Raw genomic sequence first — 11,283 nt, 5'->3', positions numbered from 1 at the left:
CTTTGACAACGTTCTAGACGCCGATGATTTTGAGGAAAGGAAGGGTGCATGCGCTCTCCCGCGGTGGAGGATATAAGCCGCGGCGCGGCCGCTCGCCTCGGCAGAAGGCGTACTGGAAGACGACGACGCGGCTGGTGGCCGCGTGTGTAGCAAGCGACATCTTCAGAGCATACAGGAAGCTGTTGCTACCGACCCCGAAATAACTGCCTGGCGTGAGGCTGCCCGTCTACGTAATAATGAAGAGCGGAGAGCTAAGCGCGTGTCGGAGACGCCCGAGGTATACGTGAAGAACGTCTCGCCAAGCGTCTTAATCTACCACCAGCCGCGTCTTCTTTCATTGCGTCTTCTGCCAAGGCAAGCGGCCGCTCCGCGGCTTATTCTCTGGAAAGCGGTTATATAGTCGGCCTCCGCGATAAACACGCGCTTGCGGGGAACGTCAAACGATGACGCATAGAGCGCGGCCGTGGCCATCTGCGCCGCGCCTGACGTCACGCACGGCAGCAGCGAAAGGTCAGGCGGCGGCCACCTGCGCCGTGCGTGACGTCACTCGTGCTCCGACATACGCCGGCTCGCGCGAAGCGCGGTGTTGACAAGCGTAGTGAAGCTTTTCGCTTCAAAACACACATGTACACGGTACAACAGAGTAACAGAAGGAATTTGTATTCTCATGTTCTACAAACGTCGGGCTATGTCGCTGTAAAGAAGAGGGTCTACTTGGTCTCTGCAAGGTCTAGCGGGTCTCTGTGCGGCTAGCGTGAATTTTTGCCGATGCTGGTGGACCAGAGGCGGCTGCAGGGTGCCATTCGGTGTGGCGTGCACTGATGGATTGACCTTAGGTCCTCGACATAACGATGCCGCAGGCGGCTGGCGCGGGCGGTAGGGCGCGCTAGTGCCGGCAGCAGGCATGGCGTGTCCATCGCTTCACGTTCCTTCGCAGGCACTTCTAAGCGGTGGCGCTGGTTCCTCAGGCTTGGCTCGACGGTTCTTGCGTATCCTCGACGGGCGGCAGCATCACCGCCGCGTAGGCCGAAATCGGCAGCGGCACATCCTTGAGCGGTCCCCAGCTGAACTTTTCGGTGGGTATGGGCGTCTTGATGACGCTCGTTAACGGATGGTCGGGCTTCTCGACGTCTTGACCTCCGATGATGTACGCCTGGTCCTCTGCGATAAAGAGGTTTAAAAAGTCAGTTTTAGGACAAGCAAAGAATCTTATAGTTCCGCGAGGCTGAAAATGCCAGAGGCTGTATGGTCCGTCTAAATGAAATCAGACTTGTGAGATACGTATGATAGGCAGGACACTGCTGGACAAGGCTTTGAGGCGTATTGTTCTTTGCAGTTTTCATAATCCACACTTTACACTTGATGAAGCAAATGTGCATGCCAGCACAATACGATTAGCCCAGCCGCCGCGGTGGCTGAGTGGTTATGGCGCTCAGCTGCTGGCCCGAAAGACGCGGGTTCGATCCCGGCCGCGGCGGTCGAATTTCGATGGAGGTGAAATTCTAGAGGCCCGTGTACTGTGCGATGTCAGTGCACGTTAAAGAACCCCAGGTGGTCGAAATTTCCGGAGCCCTTCACTACGGCGTCTCTCATAGCCTAAGTCGCTTTGGGACGTTAAACCCCATAAACCAAACCAAACAATACGATTAGCCAAATCTATTGCTTTTGCCTGCCACTTACTATGGACTGCGCGGTGAAGCGCATATTTGCGTAATGCAACTACAACTGCAAGCAAAGAAAGAAATATAGCAAAACTAGGCATGGAGGGTTTTGCAACGATCGTTTTCCCGCCTGATTCTTTTGCGCCTCAACCACAGATGCTGCCGCCTGTGGCGTCAGGGTTGATAGTTAGCCAGCAGTTACGACGCTTGCGCTGCTACAGAAGCCAATGCTGTGCAATGACATATGCTAAACAAACGGAAATGAATCAAGAGAAAAACACGAAAAATTTCTTTGACGAAAAAATAGTCACCATCATGGTCTTTTGCGTCCACTGCATGACAAAGATCCGAAGACATGCAGTTATCCTTGCCCTGCGCTACCCCTAACAACACTATCCCAGCTTATCTCCCCCTCTTCTTAACTCCCCATTGGATTGGATTGGAGCAAACTTTATTTGTGCCCCACTTGTCTTTCTGCCGCCCTGCGGCTATACATTTTAATTTCTTTGAAATGCTCTTGGCTACCTAAACGGACCATGGGTTATCGGATCTTATCCGTCACTGCCCAAGGCCGTTTCTTCCTTTTGATTTCAGCTCATGCATGGGAAGAAAGTAGCAGAGAATGAATAAAACGCGGCAATCAATGCTTTCGATGCATTGATTGCACGCAAGAGGGCATGCATGGGCTCGGTCACTTACTGTATTGGAGGACGTGGGCGTTATGCCTGGGTGCCGGCATGCAGGATACCTGGCGCCACACTTTCTTGTTGTCCGAGTAGACGAGGATGTCGTCTATGGTGAGCAGCTTGCGTGTCGGCCCCACACAGTTGTAGAAGATGCCGCCGAAGCAGTAAAGCTCCCGGTCACCCACGTTCAGGAGCGAGACGCAGGTGCGTGGCGAAGGCAGGTAGTTGGCCGCGTACGTCCACCTGCGAGGGCACGTGTCCACGCCGCGCTGTCATTTTCGGGCCACTTCATGACACCCACCATGTCGTCGGCTGCTGGCTCAAGGTACGCTCGAGGTGAGCCATTAGTGTGTTACAACATGGCGCAATCCGCTACTGTGATCCGCTACTGTGGGCGCCAGATGGCGCCACGTTACCCGTCAGCTGCTTGCACGCCTGCCACGTCGATACCAATGAGCGCGTACGTAGTGGTGCTTCGCGGAAACGGACCGCGGTAGCGGATTGCGCATCAAGCTATGCTATAACCTTCTATAACTCTTTTTAAGGCGAAAGCCTTTAATAGAGAGTTTTAGTTTCACGTACGTAGAGCTCTTACGGGTGACCAGTGCGCATGCGCAGAACGCAAAGGGTATGAGCGAGTCTCACGTACGTACGTGAGATTCGGATTTTTACGTTGCGGCAGAGTTCTTTGCGGTCTTTGCGTTGCTTGCGTACGTAGCGTTGACAAACATGGCGGCACCCTGCCCGCCGCTTCACGGCGATAACAGCTTCGTCGCTGATTCCTCGAGGCGATATGGTGTTCTAAACTGCTGTATTCGCCTTCAATTTGCCCATTCTTACCCTCGCATAAGGTTTCAAGCGACAAATAGCTTTTGTTTTTCAGACAGAAGGGCGATTTTTCAGCTGCTAAGCCTGACGAAGTAGCGTTGGTCGTCGTCATAGCAACGGTCTCGCTATGAATGGCTTGGCTTAAAGACTTGTCTTGGATGATTTTGGCTACAACCAGTGTCTGTGTTTCTTAGTAGATGGCGCTAGGCGTAACGCGCGGCGTGCTTCGCGTAGGGTTTCAAACGACCTACGTGCAGGCTACGTAGACTTCTCACGTTTGCGTACGTGAACCCTCTACGTACGTGAAACTAAAACTCTCTAATGGCTCATGCTGCGTCCGTCCGTCCGTTAATAATTGGTTTTGGGGGAAAGGAAATGACGCAGTATCTGTCTCATATATCGTTGGACACCTGAACCGCGCCTTAAGGGAAGGGATAAAGGAGGGAGTGAAAGAAGAAAGGAAGAAGAGGTGCCGTAGTGGACGGCTCCGGAATAATTTCGACCACCTGGGGATCTTTAACGTGCACTGACATCGCACAGCACACGGGCGCCTTAGCATTTTTCCTCCATATAAACGCAGCCGCCGCGGTCGGGTTCGAACCCGGGAACTCCGGATCAGTAGTCCGTCCGTCCGTTCGTTACGCTCTTGCGCCCATGGCCTCCGAGATCGTCCGAAAACTAGCGAGGGGGTGATCTCGGAGGCCTGTTGCGCCTTTGCTAGTTCACTGCGCCTGTACGAGGTGGTGCCACCGGCGCGCGCGCCGCGCCCGCACCAGACTCCTTGCAGCTCTCGACCGAGTCTGGTGACGCGCAACCTCCATCCTAGCGCTCGCTTCAATTGAGCCTCAGAATGGGGTCAAACGCAAGTAGTTAACATCTTAACCACACATCACTAAGACGAGCAGCAACACCGCGCTAAAGGCTTTCGCCTCACCGCACTTTAGGTCAACAAAGTGCCCCCTGAATTTTTGTCACAGTCGACGGTTACTGTCGGAGCACGGACTTCAGGAGTGTACCGAGTTTAGGCTCAAGGCTCACTTAAGCCGCTGCATCGGTTCAAGGTCCGGCTTTTTTTTCGGCGCATGACTTGTGAACAGTGACAATTTCTACTCCTGCTGTGCTTTGTCACAACTCCAGGAGGTTTAAAATTAATCCGGAGCCCTATACTATGGCGTCTTTCATAGCCCATGCGCAGATTTGGGATGTAAAACACCGCATACACACCATACATGTTTGTCGTTACCTGTTCCCCTGCTTTTCTCTAAAGACGTTCAGCCAGATGCGTGTCCTGTTCCTCACGAGGCAGACAACGCTGTTTATATGGACAAGGGTTTCGTGTTTTAGGGAACAGAAAATTGGCGGCCGTGTTAAGTGGCAGCATGCCACGACGCCTGGGCCGGCAGCCGCTATGCGCTGTTCCCGCGTTAGGCGTGTGCCATAACCCAGAGCCAAAACCGAAGTCGGTCAGCAAAGCGCATCAGGATGTCGGGCACCGGTCATTGCGAAAGGACGTGCGCCTGTGTTCATCGAATAACGGCGGATCTTTGGCGCTTCTATTCACCACTGTTGGCATGGGTCGCTGCTTTTCTTTCCGAGTTCCGGTCAAAATGATTCATCGCTTAAACAATAGAGCGCATCGTGGCAAGCGTTCACTTTATCTCTTAGCGGCTGGGAGACCACCATGGTGTCCACCAGCTACAAAGAGACTGTAGCCATCACATCATCATCATCACTGTCAAGGGCAGAAAGTGAGGATCTGGCTGAGTGTGCGGCCTCAACGCAGCTGTGACAGATTCTTAGCATGCAAGCTCTTCCGGAGACAAACTCAGCACGATCCAGACAAGCAAACGAAGGGAACGTCTATAAATAGCGCAGTTAGCGCTGGTGTTGACCAATCCTTCCTTTGCGCGCATCTAACTGCTCCGAGTTGCTCCTGGCAGAATGCAGACTCGGCCAATATAATGAACTTTTAATTGATTGACCGAAGTACAGGCTTTGTTGATGAGACGTGTAGTATAGTGAACATATGCACGGTACGCGCCTGAAGATTCGAATCTCTCTAGGGTGAGAACAATACTCGTGTTATTCCTCCCGATATTTAATTACCTGGGGCACCGCGAGTGCCCCAAGCAGATACGGCTCAGCACCAGGACCTGTGGCCTGGCTACATTTTACCAAGGCGGTTTCTGACACAGGTGTCGGCAACGATTCTCGTTTTCCACTGTTTATACGCACTGGTCCGTGGCCGGGTTGTAGATCTCGACGTAAGCGGTGGAGCAGGTCTGCAGGCCGGCGATCTGCACGATGCCGCCGACGACCCAGAGGCAGCCCTGGAAGGCGGCCACTCCCATTCCCATGCGGCCGCAGTACAGACCCTTCTCCAGAACCACCCAAGTGTCTTCCGATCGGTCGTATCGCTCGACGCTCGATAGGAGCCTGAGGGTCAAGAGAAGACAGGCTTGCTTTTTTTGCAGCAAATAGCGAGGGTGGTGCACCCTGTACGCAGCACACGGAGATATACACTCGCGTGGTGCTCTGCTTCTGAGTAGCCAGTCTTGCACAGATCTACGCGTTCACTGCTAGCCACGAGGAATTCATGCACAAGCGCCATTCAGAGCCGACTGCTCTCGTCAGCTCACGGATGCATCTTTCAAGCTGAAAACGTGCTCACCCTTTGTCGAATATACCCTATACAGCCCATCGGGTTTGGTTCTAGGATATGTAGAAGAGGCTCGTTTTACATAGCCAGCGTTCACAATTTCCCGGAGGCGAGAGGAACGCTTGTCCTCGCCGCTCCGTAGCTTATAGGACCTCCACGGGTGCTACCCACGGCTTAGAAGCTGACACCTGGGCTGCGCATTTTTGGCAAAAGCTGTGCCCCCAAGACATGGAACAACGAGAGCTCATCGCTGAATGCCGTGTTGACGCTACAGCCGCAATAAATGCTCTGTTGAGAGTAATGATGTTGACCATAGTCCCATGGTAGTGAGATGCACACGGGAACAGCAAGCTGCAGCTGAAGAGAGGCGACAGTGGCAACGGTGGCCAGGCATTTCCGTAGGGCACATAAATAACAGCGGGACAATAAGGAAGAGACACAAACACGAGCTCGTGTTCGTGTCTCTTCCTTATTGTCCCGTCTGTCACGCTGTTATTTATGTGTCATGAACCAACTGGCCCGGCTAATTCCACTCAGGGATTTCCCTAGGGATTGCCATTAAGGGGTGGGGGCGTCTAAATTTGTAGTGGGAAGTTGAGGGTAGAGGAGAAGCGGCAGGCGTTTTCAATTATTCACCTCAGCCATTGATGTGTCGCGCAGAACTAGTAACACTCGAAAACTAATTACAAGATGACGGAACTTCCCCCTCGTATAAAAAAAACTAAACAAAACAAATTAGTTACAAATTAACGGGTTGACTATAAGAAAAACAAGGAGGTGTGTAAAAAAACCCCAACGGCGGCGAGAAAATGACCTCTCGCTTACCGTCGCCATTCTTCATTTCTCTCTGTATTGGCTAGCTTCTCGCCGAACGTACTTTATTTTCGAAACATCGACCGTTGCTCGATTTCGCACGGTCTATAGCACGCCACGCGTCCATTTGGCGCAAGTGAAGGCCATTCGTTGCTGTGTGCACTCTGCGGACATGGCCCCGTAGGTGTTTTTTTCCCCATGTTTTTCTGCGCCCGACACCTTCTTACGGCTGACTCATCACCCTGGCTTGATTTTCTACGATTTCTACCGTACTGTGAGAAATGAGCTATTTCCGCTTTCACTCACTAGTTCGCTCGTTCACTTACGGCCTGTCACTCACCCACACACACACTCACTCACCTTATTTATTTATTTATTTAGTATACCCCTAAAGGCCCTCCTTCGAGGGTATTACATAGGAAAGGGGGGGGGGGGGTCAGTGTAGAAACATGTACAAGGAAAATCATTAAAGAACATCATCGCTCGCTCGATGTTGTTTCGTTTATTGCTCTTTCACAGACTTAAGTCGATTATTCAGCCACTCGGCGTCCCGGGCGTCCATAACTTTCCTGCTCGCATTATTACCACTTGACCAGAGAAATGCGAATGCTATTCAGCCACGGACTTCACCGTTTGATTCTCGTTCGCTCGCTCACTTGTTTGACATTTCTTTCGGCTGCTCGCCGACTCGAAAACTAGGGAATGAACGTTCCGCTTTTTATTTCTGAGAAATTTTGCGGACTTTTTCGGTATTTATATCAGAACGCAGTTTTTATTTCGGCGAGTGTTACATGTATTTCCCACGGAAGCATTAGCGTTCTGTTTTTGTCATATAATGGGGTATTATGCGGTCGAAAGTCACTTGGAGCTCATCTTGACTGTTTTGTCGGCCTGGGCATTCCACTTATCGGTAACGAACGCAAAATGGCAAATCACTAGTAGCTGTGCGTGCAGCAATAAATACTATCACCGGTAAAAGGAAGTCACGGAAGTAAAATTACGGAACCGTTGGGCAAAAACGCATGTGGAAGCTCATTTATGAAACGGGGTTGTGCATATGTTATCGCTAGGTTGCTCCGCTACATGTTCCGCTAGGTTGAGCGAAATGGCGGGGCATCACGTGGTTTGCGACAGCGATAGAACTGCCGCTTAATATTCGCGCTAGCCACAACATATGACACTTTTTCTGGAGCTCATGCATGATTTCGAGTGTCCTTGCATTAAGTGGAGAAAGCTGCTTAACCAGGTAAGTGCCCTAAGCAGGTGATGACAGTGAACAGAGCTACTCTAGCAGACGACATCTGGCTACATATTCTGGCCTTCCAGTCTGCACAGGCGCGTAAGGTAATACAGCAATATCCCAAAACGCATAACTGCGTTACCTTATCGAAAGCTATACTGCCTCACCACGCATGCCCCTGGCTTCAGCACTTTAATGTCCTCCTTTTACTGAGTGCAACTCTTCCTCTATAGCTGGATAGCTGCAGCGTGCACATCAAGGACATTGACCTTTTTCGGTTGAAAACAAATTTATAAAACTCAATTCGGTGTATTTTTACCAGATTTTTTAAAAGGCTTAAACCGAAAAGTATAACGCCTAAATAAAACCTGCTCGATTGCTCAATCGCCCGCTGATCATTCATCCGCTGACTGGCTGCCAGCCTCCTCCACCTCAAAAACAAACCCGTGTCCCCCTTCTGCCTTCCTCTTATTTCTAACTGACTGATGAAAAGCAAAACCTCCGCTTAACTTAACACGACATTGGCCTCAATAGAGTTTGTGTGTTCTTTATCACCTTCGCGCTATGAAAAAAAAAACAATTATGAAAATTTCTGTTATTGTGTCCGCCATGCCACTGAGCGGTTCGCTCACAGGTCGTTGGCGTCGACTCCGCCGACGGCGTAGATTGCGTTGTTGAGCACGGCGACGTTGTGGTATCCCCGGGCGTGCCTCAGGGGCGCGACCACGTTCCACTCGCCCGTCTGGGTGTGGTAGCGGAAGCAGAAGCTCGTCGACATGCGCAGGCCGTACGTCGCATCCCGGTTGTCGAAGCCTCCTGCGCAACGCAGGAGGGTCGTGTGCGGTACACGTCACACAAGACTTCTCTTATACTATAGCTTACGACACTGGGAATGAAAATCTGGCCACGGCTGTTACACTGGCCAGTTTCCGATGGCTAACAGACGGTGGCGCCGCCTATGAGCTGGAAAACCAGCTATTGGCAGGGCCCTGCAACTTTCATAGTTTCTAAACTTATTCGTGTTTCGGACAGCGCTGAGAAGTTCCTTTGAATGCCGCAGGTGGAGTGACAGTCTGCTGAACTCCGAGTCGACGTGTGATATTTTGTGATTTTCGGGCCCTGCGACGAGTTTCGCGAGTGGTATGATTAAAGAACTCTGCTGAAGCACAGTATACTAAGGGCTTTCAAGGGACGTCAGCGTTTACTACCTGCCCAGGGTCCGAGAAATAGCTTACATTTGTATTCTGCATACGGTAGCTGTTCACATTATGCAACCCAGAAAGCAATGCCCAGCTCAGGACTGTGTCTTCAGCTCGCATTAAGCGAGCGTTCTAGAGGCTGCGCGTTCTACCTTTTTCACCCGTTTCTGTGTGTCACGGTACCAGTCAATTTGAAGGGTCCCGGCGTTGCCCTCGTTGCATCAAATTCATAATCATCATAACCATAGTCTTCATCAGCACAATCAATGTCGTCATCGAAAATATAGTTTCTTGATGGACAAGAGCCTGCCCCATACACGTATGCGCGAAAATACTAATCTTTGCGATCTTCGACTACTCATCCTATTAGTTTACTACAACCGAGTATCCAATTTCTTGCTCAATTAGTTCACCTCTTCCTCCTAATTTAACGACACTAACATCAACTAATAGCAGTGACACTTACACGCATGCATAGATTCATTTCACTTTCTCGTTGCTACTCGTTATTTGCGATTTCAGTCGAAGACGAAACACAATGGAAAGGCTGGCTGCTGCGCCACCTACCGATGACGTAGACTTCGTTGTTGAGGAACACGCACCGGTGGCCGTAGCGAGGCAGCGGCATCATGTTGCAACGCCGCCATTCGTTCTCTTCCAGGTTGTAGCGCAGCACCAGGCAGCCTGTGCGAAGGGGGGAAACCAAAGACTTGCTCCAGTGAACATATGGGACGCTCCAGAGACTTATCCCGAATCTGAGCCACGTGTAACCGCACTCTTGGAGAAGATCTCTGCGGCAGATAGCTGCATTGGAACTCTGCTTGGTGAGACTAGCGCGTCGCACAGTCTTCTGTAGTCTGACTTCTCGGCATTAATAATTCGCAGTTTTTTTCTATCGTAACGTGTGTGAAGAGCATCAAGTGTTTGTTAACGGCTCGACTCTGCAGTTGGACTCGGTGAAATATATTCATATGCGAAGTACTCGTCTGAACCAAGCCTACTGCTGAGAATTGAAAAGCTGCGTGAGGGCGCCACTTGCCCGCAAGGTTTGCCCGTGGCGTAAATCATTCGGCGACACTAATGTACGTTTTTCAACGGCCTTATTTGTATTATTCTGAAAGAATAAAATCACAAACTTAACCCGAAAAACTCTGATTACACAGCGACGTTGTTTTATCGTGGCTCTACGACCGAACAGGTAAGGAAGAAAAATGTGGACGAGAGATGAATCTGTCGTCTTATCTAGGGATTTTAGTTCGCACGTTGTCTACTGCGACTGTGCCTCACCGGTGAGAACTTCGCCCAGCGCAGACAAGTTGATGCCTCCGAAGAGGACGATAGTGGGTGTCTTGACATCCTGCATGCAGTGCGAGGGCCACTTCTCGAGCTCCTTGGCTGGGTTTATCTTCCAGTTCATGGGCACCGCTTCTTCCCACTCTTCACTCGCCGGAGTGAGCTTGCGCATCATCTCCGCTATTGATGGCTGCGGGTGTGGAACCACAAAACAGACATGTCAAACCATGGAGCAGCGTGTCACCTCCGACGCAGCTGATATCAAGCGGATTGGTGTTCTAGGCTAGATTAAGGAGTCTAGGAGCTTTTCTCGGCTGAAGTATGCAGCTTTTGAAGCGAAAGCTTCACTACGCTAGGCAAAGCCGATTTCGCCGTGCGTTACCGGTTGACCTTCAAGTGAGCCAGAGGTCAAGTGTGGCTATAGGCCTTACCATATGTGGTCCACCAAGGTGTCGCACCACTTGACCTCTGACCTGTCGATTCGCCGGTAGAGGGCGGTAGAATAGGCCGCAGCGTTCATTGGGTGACCAACCTCTCGGGATCAACCATTAATTTAACTGCCACCTGCCAGGATGGCAGGGTGGGCGCGCTGCCAATCCAATGTGTGCGGAACGCAGTCAACGTTAGACGCCAAGCCGCGTCTACAAGCTTGCCCGATACACCACAGCTTTCGCTGTCTAACCAGGTTCAGCAGTAGTTAAAACGCAGCTAATTTTTTTTTTGAAACTCCGCGAGTCTCGGCTTTGTCTAGTTTACTGTCCACTACAGTGGCTGAGGTCCAGTAGAGTGGTTCTGCTATGAGTAAGTTTACCGGCTGGATCTTCGCTAGCGACGGCCGCAATTCGATGCTGCGAAGTGCAATGAAATGTCCCCTGTACTGAGATTTCTGTGGACTTTACAGAAC

The 11,283-nt window shown here is 51.1% G+C and overlaps 1 protein-coding gene across 1 annotated transcript in view; it reads right to left on the bottom strand.

The window, feature by feature from the left end:
• Nucleotides 1-637: 637 nt before the first annotated feature.
• LOC144129097 (uncharacterized) overlaps nt 638-11,283 on the bottom strand; it is a 36,320-nt gene continuing 25,674 nt past the window's right edge. Inside the window, exons 2-7 of the mRNA XM_077663007.1 lie at nt 10,374-10,569; nt 9,654-9,770; nt 8,520-8,703; nt 5,411-5,611; nt 2,361-2,590; nt 638-1,161 (exon numbers count right to left, since the gene is read on the bottom strand). Of these exons, the coding sequence (XP_077519133.1) occupies nt 965-1,161; nt 2,361-2,590; nt 5,411-5,611; nt 8,520-8,703; nt 9,654-9,770; nt 10,374-10,569 (1,125 nt within the window). The 3' untranslated portion in view covers nt 638-964. The remainder of the gene's footprint in view (nt 1,162-2,360; nt 2,591-5,410; nt 5,612-8,519; nt 8,704-9,653; nt 9,771-10,373; nt 10,570-11,283) is intronic.

This window comes from Amblyomma americanum, chromosome 4 (assembly GCF_052857255.1).
Source record: "Amblyomma americanum isolate KBUSLIRL-KWMA chromosome 4, ASM5285725v1, whole genome shotgun sequence".
Taxonomy (NCBI): Eukaryota; Metazoa; Arthropoda; class Arachnida; order Ixodida; family Ixodidae; genus Amblyomma; species Amblyomma americanum.
The sequence above is the reverse complement of the archived record's forward strand: the minus strand, read 5'-3'. Positions and strand labels throughout refer to the sequence as shown.